At 39.5% G+C, this 22,246-nt stretch overlaps 1 protein-coding gene across 5 annotated transcripts in view; it reads right to left on the bottom strand.

Annotated features, from left to right (window-relative positions):
• Positions 1–22,222, bottom strand: part of HP1BP3 (heterochromatin protein 1 binding protein 3) — a 53,443-nt gene extending 31,221 nt beyond the window's left edge. For 3 of the 5 annotated variants that reach the window (XM_023732135.1, XM_023732137.1, XM_023732138.1), the window contains exons 1-6: positions 22,123–22,222; positions 13,427–13,622; positions 12,882–12,981; positions 9,605–9,758; positions 8,118–8,277; positions 5,285–5,428 (exon numbers count right to left, since the gene is read on the bottom strand). In XM_023732135.1, coding sequence (XP_023587903.1) covers positions 5,285–5,428; positions 8,118–8,277; positions 9,605–9,758; positions 12,882–12,981; positions 13,427–13,522 — 654 coding nt within the window. In that variant the 5' untranslated portion in view covers positions 13,523–13,622; positions 22,123–22,222. Of the gene's footprint in view, positions 1–5,284; positions 5,429–8,117; positions 8,278–9,604; positions 9,759–12,881; positions 12,982–13,426; positions 16,718–22,122 lie in introns of those variants that run through there. The other 2 variants (XM_023732136.1, XM_023732139.1) reach the window with 2 other exon arrangements.
• Between the last annotated feature and the right edge of the window lie 24 nt (positions 22,223–22,246).

Raw genomic sequence — 22,246 nt, 5'->3', positions numbered from 1 at the left:
GTTTAGCTGAGGTAGTAAAAAAGGTCTGTCTTTAGATACTCATGAAGAGTGTGCTTCTTAGCTCAAGTAGATACATGAGACTAAACAGGCAGCTTCTGTCCAGAGGCGAGATGAGAAGGCAGAGAGGGTCAGAAGCTGGTTGAATGGACATGGGAAATCAGGGGTAGAAAGGAGGAGAGTGCTGTCACAGTATACGGAGAACAACTAGGGTCACATAACAAGGTATGTATAAATTTTTGTATGAGAGACTAACCTGAATTGTGAACTTTCACTTAAAGTACAACAATAAAAAAATAAATAAATAAAGGTCTGCCTTAAGCATTATGTTCTTTTAAGAATTAACTATAAGGGATCAAACTGACAACAGAAACTCAAAAGATCAGATAGGAAGCTTAGGGGGCAGTGAGTTTGTTAATGGGGGAGGACAACTCAGAAAAGGAGGGTGAGAATGGTTGCACACGACTTGAAGAATGTAATCAATGTCACTAAACTGTACATGTACAAACTGTTGAATCAGTGTATTTTTTTAATTTTGTTGTGTTTTAAGTGAAAGTTTACCGTGCAAATTAGTTTCTCATTCAAAAATTTATACACAAATTGTTTTGTGATATTGGTTGCAATCCCCACAATGAGTCAGCACTCTCCCCATCTTAGTTACCTAGTGCTGCTGTAACAGCAATACCACAAGTGGATGGTTTCAACAAACAGAAATTTATTCTCTCACAGTCTAGTAGGCCTGAATTTAGGGCACCAGCTCCAGGGGAAAGCTTTCTCTCTCTGTCAACTCTGGAGCAAGGTCCTTGTCATCAATCCTCCCCTGGCCTAGGAACTTCTCAGCACAGGAAACCTGCGTCCAAATGACATGCTCTGCTTCTGGCACCGCTTTCTTGATGGTATGAGGTCCCCCTTTATCTCTCTGCACGCTTCTCCCTTTTATATCTCAAAAGAGGCTGACTTAAGACACAATCTAATCTGGTAGATTAAGTCCTGCCTCGTTAATGTAACTGCCTCTAATTCTGCCTCATTAACATCATAGAGATAGGATTTACAACACATAGAAAAATCACATGACAAAATGGTGGACAATCACACAATAATGCGAATCATGACCTACCCAAGTTGACACACACTTTAGGGGGACACAATTCAATCCATAACACCCTTTTTCCCTTTACACCTCGGTTCTCCATGTCCATTCATTTTTTTGTCCCTGCGTTCTCATCTTTGCTTTTGGGCAGGTGTTGCCCATTTGGTCACCTATACTTGACTGAATTAAGAAGCACACTCCTCACGTGTGTTGTTTGTTTTATAGACCTGTCTAATCTTTGGCTGAAAGGTGGATTTCAGAAGTGGCTTCAGTTCTGAGTTAGCAGGGTGTCTGGGGGCCACAGTCTCGGGGTTCCTCCAGTCTCTATCAGACCAGTAAGTCAGGTCTTGGTGAATTTGATTTTTGTTCTGTATTCTTCTCCTGCTCTGTCTAGAACCCTCTACTATGATCCCTGTCAGAGCTGTCCGTGGTGGTGTGGTGGTAGCCAGGCACTATCTAGTTCTGGGCTCAGGCTAGTGGAGGCTATGGCTCATGTGGTCCATTAGTCCTTTTGGACGGATATTTTCCTCCTGTCTTTGGTTTTACTCCTTCGCTCTGAATGTGATGGGACCAACAGATTTCAGATGGCCACTCTCACGTTTTTAAGACCCCAGACGCTACTCACCAAAGTAGGATGTAGAACATTTTATGAACTATGTTAGGCCAATTGATCTACATGTCCCTCAAGACCATGGTCTCCAGCCCTCAGACCCAGTAACTTGGTCCCTCAAGGTGTCTGGATGTATCTAGCAAGCTTCTACGGCTTTGCCTTGGTCAAACTGTGCTGTCTTCCCCTATATTGTGTCGTCTTTCCTTTCACCAAAGTTAACACATGTCTGTTATCTAGTTACCGATTTTTCCCTCCTCATCGCTCCCCTCCCTCATAACCTCCAAAGATTGTTTTTTTCTGTATGTAAGGCTTTTCTTGGTTTTTTATAATAGTGGTCTCATACTTTTGTCCTTTTGTGACTGACTTATTTCACTCAGCATAATGCCCTCCAGATTCATGCTGTGAGATGCTTTGTAGATTCATCATTGTTTTTTTTCTGTTCCATAAATTCTTTTTTTTTTTTAAATTGTACTTTAGATGAAGGTTTAGAAATTAGTTTCTCACTAAACTACTAATATACATATTGTTTTGTGACACTGGTTGCCAACCCCATGACATGTCAACACCTTCCCCTTCTAGACCTTGGGTTCCCTGTCACCAGCTTTCCTGTCCCCTCCTGCCTTCTAATCCTTGCCCCTGGGGTGGTCTGTCCATTTAGTCTCATTTTGTTTTATGGGACCAGTGGAGAATTTTAGATGGCCACTCATGAGCTTTTAAGACTCTGGACACTACTCACAAAAGCAGGATATAGAACTTTTTTTAAATAAACTATGTTATGCCAATTGAGCTAGATGTCCCCCAAGACCATGGTCACCAGCCCTCAGACCAGTAATTCAGTCTCTCAGGGAGTTTGGATGTGTCTACGAAGCTTCCATGACCTTGCCTTGGTCAAGCTGTGCTGACCTCCCCAGTATTGCATACGGTCTTACCCTTCGCCAAAGTTACCACTTATCTTTTGTCTAGTTACTGTTTTTCCCTCCTCGCCCCTCCCCTCTCTCCAGTAACCATCAAAGATAGTTTCTTTCTGTGTGTAAACCTTTATGTGAGTTTTTATAATAGTGGTCTCATACAGTATTTGTCCTTTTGTGACTGACTTATTTTACTCAGCATAATGTCCTACAGATTCAGCCATGGTGTGAGATGTTTTGCAAATTCAATATTGTTCTTCATTGCTGCATAGTATTCCACTGTGTGTATGTACCATAGTTTATCCATTCATCTGTTGATGGGCACTTAGTTGTTTCCATCCTTTTGCTATTGGGAATAATGATGCAGTGAACATGGGTGTGCACATGTCTATTCACGTGATGGCTCTTATTTCTCTAGGATATACTCCTAGGAGTGGGACTGCTAGATTTTATGGTATTTCTATTCTTAGTTTTTAAGGAAGTGCCATATGGTTTTTCAAAATGGTTGTACCATTTTACATTCCCACCAGCAGTGCATGAGAGTTCCAAGCTCCCTGCAGTCTTTCAACATTTGTTATTTTCTGTTGTTTTTTACTTGTGCCAGTAATGTCAGGGTGAGATGGTATCTCACTGTAGTTCTGACTTGCCCTTCTCTAATGACTAGTGATTCCAAGCATTTCCTCATGTGTCTGTTAGCCGCCTGAATGTATTCTTTGCTGAAGTGTCTGTTCATGTGCTTCGCCTCTTTTTTAAATTGGATTATTTGTCTTTTTGTTGTTGAGGTGTTGAAGTATTCTATAGATTTTAGAGATCAGACCCTTGTCGGTTATGTTGTAGCCAAAAATTTCTTCTCCGTCTGTAGGTTCTCTTTTTACTGTTTTGGTGAAGTCTTTTCATACGTGTAAGTGTTTTTTAGGAGCTCCAAGTTATCTAGTTTATCTTCTGGTGTTTGTGCACTGTTAAGTTATGGTTTGTATTGAATTCATGACAAGTATTAGGGTCCCTAGCATTGTCCTTATATTTTTTTTCCTGATCTTTATTGTTTTAGGGTCTATATTTAGGTCTTTGATGCATTTTGAGTTAGTTTTTGTGTACTATGTGAGGCATGGGTCCTGTGTGAACTAGGAATTGGTGTATGTTCTGCTGCATATATTCTCAACAACAACAAAATAAAAAATGAAACATGAAGAAAAAGAAATGTCCATGGAAGGAAGACACATAATCTTTTAGGGAAACTGAGAAAAACCATAATGTCTTGGAAGAAAGGTAGCTCCTTGGCAAAAATTTACAGCCTAGTTGGTCTCAGACAACTTGTTTTTTTACAGTTTACCAATTACAGATGATTTTTGCTTATGGGAAAGGTTATTTAATAATTTTTTAGACACTGTACATAATGGTATGTCCTATTAGATATTTCTACAATTTACAAAGCACTTTCATACACCTCTGAAGTTGATTCACAACAACCCAAGTCCTCTACTCCTTAGCTTTACCTACACTGCTAAGAACGTAGCACTCAAGAGGAAATGCTTTCAGCCTATTAACTGTTGTTCAAGCATCAAACTGAGGGTCAGCGTATAAGAGAAGGCCACAAACTAAATTTTCATAAAAAAAAACAAAAAGCCAGCCCATAAACTTGGCTGACATAGATCATGATATAAGATGGATCTTTGGCTCTAATAATTACATTGGCTAAGTAACATCTTTTAAACAATCATCATTTTAAAGACTATTTAAATATGCCTTTTACAACACTCTGAAAAAAGTAAAGTATAAGTCTCACACAGTAGGGATCTCTAATTTATTCACTGATGGGCCAGAAGCCTGGCACATAGAAGACAGTCAATATACTTCTGTGAATTAAATATTTGTTGAAAGTTCCTAAAAAGAGTTTAAATGCTTGAATGGCACAGAACTCTGTATTAATAAACAGTGCAGCCAGGTATAGAAGAAAGGCAATAAGACTCTAGGAGTGTTGTGAGCTAGGTTCTTGGAACCATCTTTGCCACTGCCATGCGGCCTTGGTAGTTATTTCATCACTCTGGATCTCTAAAGAGTGTTAGGTAAGGCCCCTGCCAGCTTTAGGTTTCTATGATTCTAAGCAATGCTTTGATGCACTATGCAAAGTAACATGGATTTATGCTTGAAATTGATATTGGTATCATATTAGTCTCAATTCACTAAGGCTTCTCTGACACTCGTAATAGGCTATAATAGTTTTAGATACTAACAAGTTAAGATGAACCTATTTACACAGCTAATTTATAATGGTTAACAAGTCTACTCATGTAAGTTAGGCTTTAAAGCTAACAAACCTAAGATAGGAGCAATTACCCTTTCTGCTGTTACAACAGTAGGATTCCTTAAATCTAATTTCTCACCTTCAGCACTGTATGTTCTCAAGCACAAGCAGTCCCCAAAGAGAATTCAATTAAGAGTATAAGAAGCTAGAAAAAATTATACTATCCAGCCTATTATTTCTGATCGCTAAAAGAACAGTAACTGGCACCAGTGTTTTAGAAACCTATTCTCAGATAAGAAAACTAGGTTTAGCTTAAGCATCTCATCATCACGTAACTTGTTTTTAACGAGACAGACATAAAAAACCTAAATTTTACCAAATACGGACTTATACATAATGAAATGATCTTATTATCACAGTAAACAACTGTTTGATACCTGTTTGATGACTCCTCTATTTAATTCTCTTTTCAGTGCTTGTTTAAGGAGATAGCCCCTTCTCTCCAGCTCCAGAGAAGGGTACTTATGGATAATATATTTTCGAATAGCAACCACTGATGCACCACTCTTCTGGAAGCATGCCTAGAAAACAGATTTATCAAGCCATACACATTACTTTAAATTAGTTGTTTTTAATTACATACAGAGCCTTACATACATATTTTCAAAAAAACTATTTTGGCAGACTTGACAACTGATGATAGAAATGACAGGAAGAGTAAACAATATTTCAGGTAATGTCAGTTCATAATGGCTGTGGAGAAATACAGAATTATTAAATATTTCCTGCAACGATTAATTTTAAATTGTTTAAAACTAAAGAGACCGTGCAACATGTGAACAACATTCTATGTGTTAATGAAGAACCTCTTCCCATTTTAACTCTAGTCAATACTTAGAAGATAGATCTTTAACATCAAAATGAGGAAAGCAGAAGTTTCTATCATTTGTAGGATCACAGATCTGGGCCATTTTATGCTATGAGCTTTGGCACACCCAGACAAGCATCTCACTGCAGGCTCTGTGTGGATGTCAGCAGAGAGAACAAGCAAAGATAATCCAAATAAATGGCATAAAACTGGATTCAGAGATGACAACGACTTAAGAGGGAAGGTGCGTAACAATGAGAGCATTTTATTGGAATTTAAAGAGCCCTTTTCCATTTCTAGGAATCCTGGTAGCACAGTGGTTAAGCACACAGCTGCTAACCAAAAGTTCAGCAGTTCTAATCCACCAGCTGCTCCGCAGGAGAAAGACGCGACAGTATGCTTTCGTAAGGAAACCCTATGGAGCAGTTCTACTGTCCTATAGGGTCCCTATAAGTTGGAATCAACTTGATGGCAATGGGTTTGGTTTTATTTTTTCCCCTTTTCCATTTATTTATCTATACTCCATTTGACTAATGCTAATGGAAGACTTAAATAGCTTATTCATGTCACAAAGGCAGCAAATGTTACTTTTTTCCAAATGTTTTAAATTTTGAAGAACATAAAAGTAGCCATCTGTTATTTATCTAAATGGGCTAGTCCACCAATTTTGTAGTGCCATTATTTATAAACTCAATGTAGCACCTACTCACTCTCATTGAATGTTACTTTATATACTTGAACAACAAAGAAAAATAATACACAGGTAGATGGGCCAGAACAGAGTGTGTAACACAAAACAAGCTGGGTGACCGAATTCAAGTAAATGTCTCTGAACTATTTCAACCCACTGAAATTTATTCCTGACCTTATAAGAAAACAGAAAGCAAAATGAGCCGAGCAGAAAAGAATACTCTAATGCCTAAACAAATAATTCCTTGCTCCCTCAAACTGATAATGAGATGGAAGTAGACAGCAGGACTCCTGTTTGATATAAAATATGGTATCAGTGACCTGAAATCATGACTTGTTATACTGCATGGAACATACGTTTTATATAGATATTTTTTGTACAAATATGCACAACTGTAATAAACTATTCTTTAGGTCTAATTTATACTGTCTTAATTTTTTGTTTTACTGTTTAAAAATTTTAGTTCCTTCTCTGTCCTCACTGTAACACTGTTCCCTCAAACTCACTAAAAAATCACTTAGTGATCATGAAGTGAAATCCTTGAAGAAAGGCTACAAAAAAAATAGACATCTCACTACAGTCAAGCTATCTAGACCAAGAGAATTTCCTTAATGAGGTGAGAGGATAAGAAATCATGAAGGAGTGAATAGGGAAGTCTGAAGGCAAACCTTTTTTCCAATTTACGTGCCAGTGCTGACTTCTCAAATTCTGAAGATGACAACCAGGCTGCTCTTTCTATTTATACCACACTTGGTTAATGATGCATATCCCTGTCTCCCCGATCCTGACTCAGACCCAGTGACAGAGCCCCAGAGAATCAGGGAGTCTGTGGCTCCTATTTTAACTCTTCTTATCATCTGATAAAGCGGAATAAACAGGGAAATATTAATCAGAAAAAAATACTCAATAAAGGCACGGTCAGATTACAAGACAATCTTAAAAATTAAAGTAAGAAAGCTATATCTGGTGATCACATAAACTAATGAAAGTCACTTAACAGACTACAGCAAGGTTATAAAGATAAGCAAGGAAGATAATTTTCGTAACTATTTTAGAAAGCAAAGTGATGAAGCAAAGTAGTAAAGTTTATAAGAGTGTTTCTTATAGTTCAGGTGTGAAGATAACCACTACCAATGTTAGACAATCAGCTTTAAAAATGGACCTCAGGTTTTTTTTTAAACAAAAATTCTCTATGTTATTCAATTACCTGAATCGCAATTAATAAAAGTCTACAAGGGCAAGTACACTGTCTGTCATACTCTATGCTATACACATGCAGCGCTGCCTGGCATAGAGAAGGTGGTCTTTAAATTTGTTAAATGAATTAACATTTGCAGCCTTTAAAAAACTGTATTAGTATAATAATAGTCTTTAATTACATGTGTATATGTGTGTGTATACATGTGTGTACATATATATGTACATAATTATATTCAATGTCAAAGTCTCAACTAAAAACTGAGTAAAACAAATTTAAAGATAAGCTAAAAATACTTGCTATGGTACATCTGAATTTTTTAAGAAATCAACATTGCTCACCAAATGTTACTGTATTATAAAAATTTGAACCTCACAATGGCATTCTTTTATTTAAGTCTCTTTTAGGAAGCAGAGCATAATGTCTTATATGCAGACAAAAGTATGCCATTTTTAAATATGAAAAAGATGAACAGAATAAATCTAAGATGAAATGCTAGAAATAAAAACTTGCCTTAATGGCCTCAGTTAGGATTGCATCCATCTTGGGACGTGGGGAGGAAGCCATCGGTGTTTGCTTCTGGGCCCTGGCTAGCTGGCTGGCAGAAAGGGTAGCCCAGGAAGGTATTGTTTTTTTCACTTTCTTCTCCTTTTCTTTAGATTGATCTTTCTCACTTTAAAACAAAGAATTGTTACTATGCAAGATAAACTATCCAGAAAGAGTTATAAAGTCAGGAAGAGGAAAAAGACCAGTGAGGGATAAAAATCAATGTTTTAATGTAGGTAATATGACACGAAGGTAATATGTACAATAAGCAAAATTTAACAAAATAAAACAATTGTAAAAAATTGGGTACTATAAATGAACTAAAAAAGTAATTTAAGTGCAGGAGAGAGGAGTCATATAAACTAGCACTGGTATGAAGGCCCAGTACACAAAAGAAAAGAGAATTTAAAAACGTATTCTAGTAACAACTACAACAGAGGCAACTTAGTATGGTGGAAAGAGCTCCAGCTCTAAGTCAGAAGATCTGGGTTTTAGTCTTAGCTTCAACACTTACTAGCTGTATGATCTTAGCAAGGGATCTGAGTCTTAGTCTCCTCGGCTGTAAAATAGTAATAATACCAACTACCTCACAAAGTTGTTGCAATAATTATGAGATTATGTTTATCAAAAGACTGACTTACTACTTCTCCTAGGTAATAATAGCATCACTCCATGTACCTCACAGATGCGATGCACTAGAAGACTTAAATTTCACAGGCCTTTCTTATACCTATGAAACCAGGATAAAGGACTCCCTGAGGATAACACCTAGAAAGTAAAGTTATAACTAAGTTATTCCTTTATTTAAAAAGTAATTCCTAACTCTTCTAAACAATTGTGAAAAAGTGGAATGAATGCTACCAGCTCTCCTGCCCCCCCCCCAAAAAAAAAGAAGATTAAAAAATAATCACCACCACCTTGTATAGCATCAATTGCAAATTTTGCTCTCAGAGTCTCAAAGTCACTCTCTAACTGAATACTTGTCAACATATACAGAGTTTTAGGTCACTCTAGCAATGGCTTGATATAGATGATTGTTTTCTAACGTAAGCACATAAAGTCAATTCACTCCTGGCACAGAGGTTGGAATAAAATCGTGAGGTGTCTCTCGGGTCAGGTTTTTATAGTCATGTCCTACTTCTTATTGAACTTTTGACAATGCTTAAATATCAGACACTCCTACAACAAATTCTAAGTACAAAAACAGTCCAAAGCCAAAAAGAATGATTTTTGGATTATTCAAACCATTGTTTTGCTAACTACTACAAATTCTAAAAGGACACACAACTATATAATCAACCCATTTCAAATGATAACTTTAAAAGGTAAATCCAAACAGCAAATACCTAGCATCAAACCAGTGTTAGAACACTTTAGAACAATCTCATCTATAGTCCTTTTCATAAATAGTAGCAGTCTTTAATTATAAATAGCAAGAAGGCACAACTCCTTACTCCTTTTTGGCTTCCTCAGAAGACTTGCTTTCTCCCTTCTCTTCATTCTCAGGCTCCCCCTTTGGCTGCTCTGTCTCACTAGATGTAGCAGGTGGAGTTTCATTCTCTTGTTCTTCTACAGTGGAGGCGGATTCCTCAGAACTTACATCTGGTTCTAAAAATTGGGTGAACAGAAGTGGATCAAGGAGATACATGAAAGCCGAAGTCAATAAAAGGGTGAAAGTTTGTCTTATTGAAACAGACCAGCCAAATGTTTAAGAAATGAATTCTTAAATGAACAGTTAATGACTTGAGCTCAGTTTTCCTTCATTCTCTGTCACTCAAGTTGTTCAAGTGGTTGTTTATCCAAACTATGTAAGAAAAGGAGATCAACTCATTTTATTCCAAATCAAATTTCTTGATTGTTCTACTCTGCAATATTAATGAGACTCATAACTACGACACCAGCCATTTTATAATTTAACAGACAAATCTTAAGAACTGAATAAATAACAGAAAATTAGCATGTTATTTTTCAAGTCTAATGGCTACAGCAAGAGTAGAAATACGAGAGGGGGAATATCTAAGTCTGTGGTTGTTTTTCCATGCCTTTTTTTCTCAGCATGTCTTTTTGAGCAGCTATTATGAAAGCACAAAACCCCAGCAGTTAAGCAGAGACTTCAAAGAAAAGGACTCCAGTGGTAAAAATTAGGCCAAAAATGAAAGTATATGCTTGAAAAGTCTGGTCATTTAAATTATATGAACTAATTACTGGAATAATGATGAAGCCTTCTTTGTGGTCTTCACACAAATGTCACCTCCTTCTTAGAACAAAACCACAGAAATAAAATAAGGGAATTTCCAGTGTCTCAAGATAAAATTCTAAACCATAAATTTCAGAACGGCCAGCTATAATTTGCAAGTCTCTTCCTAGATTATGTCCTTTAATCACACCTCCATATAAGTCAAAACTCCTCCAGTAACTGTTCAGCCAATAGAGGTTTTCGAATCAGACACACCTGGATTCAAATCTGTCTTCACAATTTTCTAGCTAGATGATCTTAGGGAAAGTTCTTTGACATCTCCAAGTCTCAGTATCCTTACCTCACAGAGATATTATGAGGATTATATAAAATGCTTTAGGGCAAGCCTGTAGATCAGCGAGTGAGTGATTCTTGTTCCTCTTTGGCCTCTTCTGTTGCGTCTAGAACTGTTTCCCATATGCTTAGGATGGCAAAGTAGTAAGGCTAGAACTTCATTATATTGATGGCATTTGGGGATATAAATAATAACTACATTTAGGTTTTCTACAGTAAGATATATTTTATATCCTATCTCTTTTACTGTCTTCCCACGCAACAATTTGACCTTCATTTTACCCTAAATGAGCCCTGGTGGCACAGTGGTTAAAGCGATCAACTGCTAACAGAAAGGTCGGCAAGTTTGAAACCACCAGCAGTTCCGAGGGAGAAAGATGTCACAGTCTGCTTCCAAACAGATTTACAGCCTTGGAAACCCTATGAGGTTGCTGTGAGTTGGAATCAACTTGACAGCAGTGGGTCTGGAGCTACCCTAACTGGCTGCATGGGCTATCAGTTAAGCCTATGCTTATTTATACATTTATACATTGCCTTATTCCAAAAAGGATGAACTAAGAATCATTTACTGGGTTTTACTGTAACAGTAGAGCTATAATATCTCTTTATTTTCTTTTCTCTAGAATAACTGCTGAAGAGTTTATGGCTTGATAAACATTCAGTCACTTGATAGATATTTACTGATTATGCAGTACATGCAAGACATTACTTCTAACTCATTAAACTACTGTGTCTGCCTCTGCGTGAAATCTAGGATTTACAAAATTTAAAACATGAGTGAAATCTCACTGTTTCCATGTATAAAATACTATAATGTACTTACTATATGATCCCTTAAACAACTAATAGGGTAGAGAGAAGATTAAACATATAATTTGTAAACTGACTTACTTTTCTTCTACAGTGTACACCCTTCAAATTTTTATAAATTCTTGGCTGACTTTTCTAATATGTTACATCTGAACACCTCCTCTGTCCTCTGGCATGCTATTAGCAATTAGCAGCTTCAGCTGGCTTTTAAATGTGGCTTAAGATGGGCCACTAAGTGGCTAATCCCAGTGCTGGACAAGATAATCAATCTTCAACTCACAGCATCTATTACTTCTTTATGTGCCAGTTCCCATGTCCCCTAACTGCCATAGGCCAAGGAGCCCAAAATGTGTATAACACTCACCTGAAGATTTTAAAACAAAATCCAGGTTTGGTTGGAAAAGAGTATATGAAAAATCCAAACCTGGTGCCACTGAGTCGATTCCAACTCACAGCGATCCTATAGGACAGAGCAGAACTGCCCCATAGGGTTTCCAAGGAGCAGCTGGTCAATTTGAACTGCTGACCTTCAGTTAGCAGCCAAATACTTAACAACTGTGCCACAGGGCTCCGGAAAAGAGTATATTTACTGAGTAATGATGCCTGCCCTGGTGCAGTAGGGGATACAGGCAGCAAGGGTGCATGTATTTTCTATTCCTAAATTATGTTAGTCAGCAAATACTTGATTCTAACAGCCGTGACCAGGAGAGCACAGCGCGCTCCCCCGGTAAAACCTGAGACAAAAGGCGAAGGACAAGGGAAAAATGGGAAAGGATAAGGAGAGAAACAAAGAGGTCATGAGAAGAAAAAAAGACAGGGAAAAGAAGATGGGGTGAGAGACAGCAAAAAGGAGCACTAGTATTCTAGGTTGCTGGGTCTACATTTCTCTTGGTTCATTATGTTCCCAACTCTGTTTGGCCACTCTTTCCACCAATACCAAAGTTACAGGCCAATATCTGATCACCCATTCACTCCCTTTAAGGCCTCTTGATGATTTCCATTGTCCATACCGAAGGCCAAAGTCGTCCACTAGTTCTCTTTCGGTCCTATCCTCCTCCTCCCACTCTTCCACAGAGCCTCTCTCTCTATGGTACCCTATGCCCAGAATGCTACTCTCTCACTGTACCTGTCCTCACCCCACCATTTTTCTGTTTCTTATTAAAAGAACATGAAATTTTCACCTTCCAAAAATCTTTAGAGACAAGAAGAAATCTTACTTTACCCACTTGGTCTGGCAATGGCAGCTACCACTTCTCTCTTTAGATACTCCCCCAGCATGCTTACATTTAACCATGAAAAAAAGAGCAATTAAGTTCAAGGGGATTTATGGGACATTCTAAATTGGAGGAGAAAACTTTGCCTTTTTAAGTTGTGCTACCGCTTTATTTTACCTGGCTTTTCTTCCTCCCCATCAGCAAGCTTGCGTTTGGGAGGAGTTTCCCGAGTAGAGTTCACAGCTCGACGAATTGGCATGGTGCTATCTTCTACCTTCTAAGAGAAAAGATGGTCACAATCAAATAAACATAAAAATATTCCCTTTTCTCTCTTTCTCAAGGGGCCTAACTGGGTGTCAGAAGATGTAGGAGAATTCTTCAAGTCAACTCCAGGATCCGATGCAATTTACTTTTAACACATTTTTTTTGGAAGTGAAACATGATTTTTAGGAAATACTTTTCAAAATATTTTATTTTAGCCAAAATTTCAAACGGAAACAAATAATTATACCTGATTTGGAATAAATTTAGAAGATTGGAGGCTTTCTCAGGAATTTGAGGGAAAAAGGTAGATGGAAAGAGCTTTGTATTTATTTGATTTTTCAGATTTACAACCCAGGCTCCCCAAAATTGGGGAAGGAACAAGTACCAAGAAGGACCCAGCAGGGCCTGAAGTCAGGGACCGATCCAAGAGTGAGCTTCAAGAATGCATCAGCCCCTACCTCACCTAACTTGTCCGCGTGGATCAGCTGAGCTCCTACTATAAGTGGGAGTGCCTTAGGATGGACGAGTTCACCTTGAGACGTATCAGTCGCCATTTAAAATAATTTCTAGGCTCGAGTACAGGTTACACTCTGAAGCCTCTGCTGTTAACCACAAGGATTTTTCCTAATGGTTTCAGTGTGGTGAAGAGTCAACCTAAAGCACAGAAAAGACCTGGTGTGAAGATTAACAGGAAAAAAACTAAACTAAAACTTCTAAATTTAATATACATCCAAAAGGAAAAAATATAACTATAAAACTTGTAAGTTAAGTGACAGATGACTTGGTCAGTTATTATTAGAAAGATAAAACCACTATCAAAACATTGACTATGTAAAGCAGCGACCAAGACAAACACACAAGCCACAGCAGCTGTTGCATCTTCCACATGAACAAAGGCAACAAGGACAAGAAAGCTCATGAGGAATCCCACCTTTCTGCTGCCATCAGGAACTTAGAAAGAGTAGGAGACTTAGGAACAGTTTACAAAAAATATTTAGTCAAAGATCAGTTTACTAAAGAGAGAAGACTTATTGTTATTGTTCTCAAAGGGGCCAGATAAGTTAACTGTAACCTCAACTCTATCTTCACTAAAGAAGTCATCTGTTTTTCTATTAATGGAAAGTACAAGGGCAAAAACACTGCTGAAAGCAAGACAATCTAAGAGCCTCCAGATCCAGAGAAACAAATCTAGACTGACCCCTAGCAGAACAGAAGTATGCTTCTGTCATGTTTTTAATAAAAGCAAAACTAGTATAGGAGAAAGCACACGATTAAATAGTCAAAGATTAAAACCCATGTAGTCACCCAAATTTACCTAATCGTTATACCTTCTCCCTCTAAAAACCTTATCTGGGACTCAATGACATTTTATAATAAAAAATCCTCAGTATAAGAAAATGACCATTTAAGTGTTTAGATATCTGAACAATTAACAGATAATGAACAATTAACAAAAAAACTGGGGAATAATAGTCATTCATCTTCTACTTTAAGCTCTAACACTGCCTAGGAATGTAAGGGCCTTCAACTTGTCAGGTAACAACGGTTCCAAACTACAACAATTGGGGCAAATTAAAAAAAATCCAAACATAAATAATACTTTCACCTTTAAAAGGAAAATTTTTATGGGGACAACAAGGGCAACACCAGACTTGTGAACTGTCCATCAGCTGCAAGGAAAAGCAGCTGAAAGAATTCCAGACAGTAAAATGCACTGAAACTTACTATCAATAGTTAACTAATATCCATAAATACTTAAAAATTAACTGCCACAAGAACTACTTAAAATGCTCATGTAGTAACTAGCTTCAAGGAACTATAAAATACAGAAGTGAAAATAGTTTTCTCTGATCTTTGAAAAGAGGGCCAAATTGAGTTTAAGGGCATTATTGAGGTTTGTGAAACCTAAAAATCTATCTTGGGATAATTTTAATATGTAAATCTTCTCATTCATGCCAACCAGCTGCTATCGAACTGATACTGACTCATAGCGACCCCGTGTGTGTCACAGAAGAATTATGTTACATATGATTTTCAATGGCTTCTTTTTTTTTTTTCCGGGGATGGTGAAAGTAGACTGCCAGGGCTTTCTTCCAAGGTGCCTCCAAACTTTCAGTTAGCTGCTGAGCATGTTAACTGTTTGCATCACCCAAGGACTCGTCACCCAGCAGCACTTCCAAAGAAAATTATTCTCCTTGATAATTAAAAATAAAAAAAACTAAGAAAATCTATATTTTTATAGGCAAAGAATATACAGAAGTAAAACAGTATCATGATAAGGTTATTCTTAGTAAGGCAAGGCGATATTGCTAATGAATGCATCCTTCTTAACCCATGATAACACCATCTAGATTGAAAATGCTACTATGAAGTCAAAGAAATCTCCACTGTTTATGTGTATCTTTAAAAAAAATATTTTTCCCTGTAAATAAAATGCTGAAAAAAGTTTACACAGTAAACTCTGTGTCACTAATTACTCAATATTAAAACAAATACAATCCATTTAGATGGTACTCACTGGGCTAAAAAAAGAGGGTGGACAGCAACCCAAAAAATCAAACCTATTGCTGTCGAGTTGATTCCAACTCATAGTGATTCATAGGATAGAGAAGAAGTGCCCCATAGGGTTTCCAAGGCTGTAAATCTTTATGGAAGCAGACTGCCATATCTTTCTCCCACAGAGTGGCTGGAGGGTTCAAACTGCCGACCTTTCAGTTAGCAGTCGAGCATTTAACCACTGCTCCGCTAGGGCCCCTGAGGGGGGACACAGGAAGCTATTTTTCATCACAGTAATAAAAATTGACTAAAGGAATTAAAATCAGGGCACTATGATTCGTAAAGACATCACTACTCTAAGGACAAGAATGACAGTTTAAATTAGCCCAGATAAAATATGCCTAGGTCAGGAAGACCAAAACTAAGCTGGTTTGCCAATCTTCCTGGCTGCATCCAATCTACCAAAAAAATAAAATATCCTGACTTTCTCTTACTTACAATCTTCCAATTACCATCCCCCTTGTTTCTTTAATCTCACCTCCTGTTACTCTCACCATCACTGTACTCTCTTGACTTCAAACACACAGGCTTTCTTTTGGCCCATGGAGTATGTTCTGCTCATTTCTGCCTCAGGGTCTTTGTACTTGCTGTTCTCTTAAACTACAACACTCTTTTCCCAGGCCCTACAATAACGTTCCTGCTCAATGTCACCTCTCAAAAGGTCTTCCTCTCTTATGCTTCTTCAGTTTTCTTCATAGCATTTAACACCAGCTGAAATTAAATATACATTTGTTTACTCGTATAAGCTGGAAATGACTCAACAGCAGCGGGTTTGGTTTGTTTATTATGGGTCTCTCTCAACGAATGTAAGCACCACAAAGGCTAGGACTTTAATTCCCAGTGCCTAGAACAGTGTCCTAAAACACAGTGAGTGCTCAATAAATACTTATTGAAAGAGTTGAATGAACAGTATCTGATATCACTTATTACCATATTCAGTATATGTGAAGAACACTTAAAAATAAAATCCAAAGTTATCTGAGATAAATATCAAGAACTATATGCCTCACTTCTGAACTTCTTCAGTAAAGGTCATGGAACTTAAAACTTCAGTGTATAGTCCTTTCTTTATGGTGGTGGTGTTGTTCAGTGTTGTGAGGCCGGTTCCGACTCATAGTGACCCTGTGTACAACAGAACAAAACACTGCCTGGTCCTACGTCATCCTCACAATCCTTGCTATGTTTGAGACCACTGTTGCAGCCACTGTGTCAATTCATCTCGTTGAGGGTCCTCCTCTTTTTCGCCGACCCTCTACTTTACCAAGCATGATGTTCTTGTCCCAGGATTGGTACCTCCTGATGACATGTCCAAAGCACGTAAGATAAAGTCTCACCATCTTCCCTTCTAAGCAGCATTTTAGCTGTACTTCTTCCAACACAGATTTGCTCATTCTTCTGGCAGTTCATGGTATCTTCAATATTCTTCGCCAACAGCTTAATTCAAAGGCATTAATTCTTCTTTGGTCTTCCTTATTCATTGACTAGCTTTTGCATGCATATGAGGTGACTGATAATACCATGGCTTGGGTCAGGTGCACTTTAGTCCTCAAGGTGACATCTTTGCTTTTTAACACTTTAAAAAGGTCTTTTAGCAGGAGAAAAATCTAGAACAAAATTCAGATTCGTGGAAAAAGACCAGACTTACTGGTCTGAGACTGGAGGAACCCCCGAAACTATGGCCCCAGGACGTTCTGCTAATCCAAAACGGAAACGATTTCTGAAGCCTATTTTTCAGACAAAAATCAGACAGCCCTATAAAACAAAAAATAACATGTGAGGAATGTTCTTCTTAGTTGAGTCAAATATATGAGACCAAATGGGCAGATCCTGTCCAAAAGGACACAGGAAACCTGGGGTGAAAGAGGTAGTGTGCTGTCACATTGTGGAGACTGCAAACAACAAGTGTGTAAATTTCTGAATGAGAAATTAACTGGAGTTGTAAATTTTCACCTAAAGCACAGTCAAAATAAATAAATAAAAAGGTCTTTCGTAGCAGATTTGCCCAGTGCAATACATTGTTTGATTTCCTAACTGCTGCTTCCATGGGCGTTGACTGTGTATCCAAGTACAATGAAATCCTTGACGTCAATCTTTTCTCCGTTTATCATGATGTTGCTTATTGATCCAGTTGTGAGGATTTTTATTTTCTTTATGTTGAGATATAATCCATACTGAAGGCTGTAGTCTTTGATCTTCATCAGGAAGTGCTTCAAGTCCTTTCACTTTCAGCAAACAAGGTTGTGTCATCTGCATATCGGAGGTTGTTAATGAGTCTTCCTTCAATCATGATGCCGCGTTCTTCTTCATATAGTTGAGCTTCTCTTATTATCTGCTCTGCATACAGATTGAATAAGTATGGTGAAAAGATACAACCCTGATGCACCCTTTTCCTGATTTTAAAAGATGCAATATCCCCTTGTTCTGTTTGAACAACTGCGTCTTGGTCTATGTACAAGTTCCGCTCGAGCACAGTTAAGTGTTCTGGAATTCCCATTCTTCCCAGTGTTAACCATAATTTGTTATGATTCACACACTCCATTGTCTTTGCATGTCAATAAAACACAGGTAAACATCTTTCTGGTATTTTCTGCTTTCAGCTAGAATCCATCTGACATCAGCAATGATATCCCTTGTTCCATGTCCTCTTCTGAATCCAGCTTGAATTTCTGGCAGTTCCCTGTCAATGTACTGCTGTAACCGTTTCTGAATGATCTTCAGCAAAATTTTACTTGTGTGATACTAATGATATTGTTTGATAATTTTCACATTCAGTTGGATCTTCTTTGGAATGGGCACAAACATGGATACTTCCAGTTAACTGGCCGGGTGGCTGTCTTCCAAATTTCTTGGCAAAGGCAAGTGGGCACTTTCAGCACTGCATCTGTTTGTTGAAACATCTCAATTGGTATTCCATCATTTCCTGGAGCCTTGTTTTTCGCCAATGCATTCAGTGCAGCTTGGACCTCTTCCTTCAGTACCATCAGTTCTGAATCATATGTTACCTCTTGAAACAGCTGAACATCAACCAATTCTTTTTGGTAAAGTGACTCTGTATTCCTTCCATCTTCTTTTAATGCTTCCTGCATTGTTTAATATTTTGCCCATAGAATCCTTCAATATTTAAACTCGAGGCTTGAATTTTTTTCTCCAGTTCTTTCAGGTAGATTAGCTAATAGTTAAGAGTCCCTGGGTGGCACGAATGGTTAAGAACTTGACTACCAGCCGAAAGGCTGGCTGTTTGAACCCACTGCAAGAACCACAGGAGACAGGCGTGGCAATCTCCTACCAAAAGGTCACAGCCTTGAAATCCCTATGGAGCACTTCTACTCTGCACACATGGTGTCACCATGAGTCAGAAAGGACCTGACAGCAATGACAGTTAATAAGTTATTTAAGAAGTCCGCTATTCATTACTGAGTTAAAACTATACAGATGGTTAATTCACACTGCTTTAAAATCACGAAGTATCTATTAATTAAACTTTTTTTGTTGCTACATTTCTGAATGATCAGACTTCTAAGCTGCCATGCTTGTTTCCTGCAGGGATCTTTTCTGGCTGATTCACTGCTGTATCCCTGGTGCCTACAACATACTAGGCCTAGCACACGTGCTCAACAAACATTTGTTACATCGAAGAATAGATGAACGAATGAAACTTGAATTAGTTTTTTACCTGGGTTCTTATATGTGCCAGGAGCCCCCATAGTGCAGTGGTTAAGAGCTATGGCTGCTAACCAAAGGGTTGACAATTCGAATCCACAAGCTGCTCCTTGGAAACCCTAAGGAGGAAGTTCTATTCTGTCCTGTAGGGTCGCTATCAGTTGGAAATGACTCAACAGCAACGAGTTTGGTTGTTTTTTTGGTTTTACACATGCCAAAAACAATCAATCTGAGTTTACCTGTGGTTTATGTGGTCCTCCTGTGGTGTCTACTTTATTTTTTAATTTACGGTTAGATTAACACTACAAAGATGTGCTTTTCTCAAGGGTAAATGGGTAAATTGCATTAATGGAGGCAATAAAAAAAGGACTGTAGAATAAATCCAAAATTTCAGTTTTAATTTACTTTCTCCGTATTAAGTGGAAATAATAGAAAAATAAGGAGCTTAACACTGTATTTCAATCTACTGATATTGTCAATAATATGCAGTTGTGGGAAAGTATTATTTCATACTTCATTATAAAACGTAAGCAATACACTACATATTACAGTGTCACAAGTTATGCACTGAATACTTCAGATTGTTCCTAGTCTTTTACTACACCCAGACTTAAATGGTTACGCCACAAACAGCATGCCTGTAGTTTGACTGCTGGCAACTTTTTTCTATTCTCTTTTGTATTTCAATAAATCAGTACGTATTTAATTAGTGTCTATCTTGGGCCCAGATGTGATGGACACTACATGGTCTCTGCTGTAAAGATGATCAAAATCTAACTTAAGACTTTACATCTATGAAGAGCTCAAGACACTTCACCCATCAATTGTACATCCTCAATCTTCCAAGTTAGCTTAAAAAAAAAAAAAAAAAAAACCTTAAAAATGTTACTTCTGCTTTAAAACAAATTACACCAAACTTCTGAAAGGAACAGAGCCCTGGTGGCACAGTGGTTAAGAGCTCGGCTGCTAACCAAAGACTAGCAGTTTGAATCCACCAGCCACTCCTTGGAAACACTATGGGGCAGTTCCACTCTCCCCTAAAGGGTCCCTGTGAGTCAGAATCAACTCGACAGCAATGGGTTTTGAAAGGAACAATAAAACAAAAATGTGTTGACAGTTTTACGCCTATGCCAGATTAAACACGATTAAAGTATCTTTCAAAATGATACTAGTCACATCATTTCACTCTAAGACAAGATAGCTTGTTCATAAAGTTCAAGGTGAATTTCCAGATGTATTTCTAATAGGATTCTTGGATACTTTTCACGGTAAGGAAAACTCAGAAAGCGTAAGTAACAGAATTTATGTGGAAAAGGCATTAAAGTCCCTCTCGTCCTGTCCTGACTGTGCAGGAGAAAATGTTTTTGTGTTGTTAGGTACCATCGAGTTGATTCTGCTCACAGCAACCCAATATGACAAAGTAGAACTGCCCCCGAAGGGTCTTCTAGACTGTAACCTTTACGGGTGCAGACCGCCAGGTCTTTCTCCTGCAGAGCCCTAGGTAGGCGAACTACCAACCTTTCTGTTAGCAGCCGAGTGCTTACCCATTGCTCCACTTGGGCTCAAAACTTGTCCTGTGTCCCACAAAGTGATACTCGTGAGGACTGTGCCTCTGAGCTCAAGTAGATACAAGAGACTAAAGGGGCAGCTTCTATCCGGAGGTGAGATGGGAAGGCAGAGAGGGTTAGGAGCTGGCTGAATGGACATGGGGAACCAAGGGTGGAAAGGAAGAGTGTGCTGTCACAGTATGAGGAGACCAACTAGAGTCACATAACAATGTATGTATAAATCTTTGCATGAGGAAAAAAAAAACTTGTTCTGTGTCCCAGACAGTGGTCAATTCGGTATTAAAACTCAGATTTGGAGTTCTCAATTCACTACCCCGTCTCCAGCTCTTTACAAACGCTCATATACACAATTTTAACTTTATTAACTACCTACCGAAAACACTGCTCTAATTAAAACCACCTCATCTGAGGCGCCACGAGTAACAAGTTCTAAGCACGCCACACGGTGAAAGAAAGCTCAAGACCACCCATCGCAGAAGCAGCAGCTAAGCCTTTTCGGGAGCGCCAACAGCTCGGAAACGTTTGCTGACAAGTAAGGTGAAAACAAGAGCAGAGACACAAAAAGGCAGAGAAGGCAGCGTTACAGGGCCAAAGTGGTGAGTGAGCAGAAGGGTGCGAGAGGTAGAGAACGAAGCCAAGATGAAGGCAGAGAAAGCAAACGATGTCAAGGCTCAGCAGCGCGGACACTGAGGGAGATTACAGCCCCGAGCTCCCGCTCAGAAATGGGCGCTTCGGCGGCGCCGACCAGAGGACCTGGGCAGCGCCCGCCCCTGCGACCCAAGAAGCTGCGGACCGCCAGCAACAAGCGCTCCGCAAACTCACCACTGGGAACTCCGTAATGGCGGCGGCGGGGGCGGAGAACCCGGGGGGCGGGTCCGCCACAGCCACTCACCGCTGCCGGCATCTTTCGAACCGGCTGGGAGAAGCTCTGAGAAAAGGCGGAGGAGAAGGGCGGGGAAGGCGCCGCGACGCGCCGGACCTCGGGCGCATGCGCAAGCCCTCAGCCAATCGAGACACGGCGGGAAGACGCCGGCGCAGGCGCGGTTGGACGCGGGGTCCTGAGGCGAGGGAAGAATCCCCCCTCCACCCCCAGCTCCAAACAAAACAAGGGCGGGAGCGCGCGCGCGCTAAAGGGCCCCGGAGGAGGTGTCAACGCGAGGGGCCGGGGGTTAGGACGCAGTGGGGAGGGGAAAGGGAGGCGGAGCGGCCAAGGAAGGCAGACAAAAGGCACCACCTCCGGGGCCCGAGCGCCCCGCCCCCTGCTCTCCGGGTGCGGCGTCGGTGTCCCCGGCAAGGGGCCTCCGCCACTCGCCTTCGGGGCCCAGCGAGCCCGCACCCACTCCTTGCCCGCCTGTTCAGTCCCGCGTTACCTCTGCGCTCCCCGCTTCCTGGCGCCTGTGTCCCGGACGGCCTCTCGGCGCCGCTCCCGCTGCCTCTTGTCGCCTCCGCGCCGCTGTCCTCCGGGCCGAGCCACCGAGCTCTGCCGCCCCGCCC

The sequence above is a fragment of the Trichechus manatus genome, unplaced genomic scaffold (genome assembly GCF_000243295.1).
Source record: "Trichechus manatus latirostris isolate Lorelei unplaced genomic scaffold, TriManLat1.0 scaffold00048, whole genome shotgun sequence".
NCBI lineage: Eukaryota > Metazoa > Chordata > Mammalia > Sirenia > Trichechidae > Trichechus > Trichechus manatus.
This window is presented reverse-complemented; position numbering and strand designations above follow the sequence as displayed.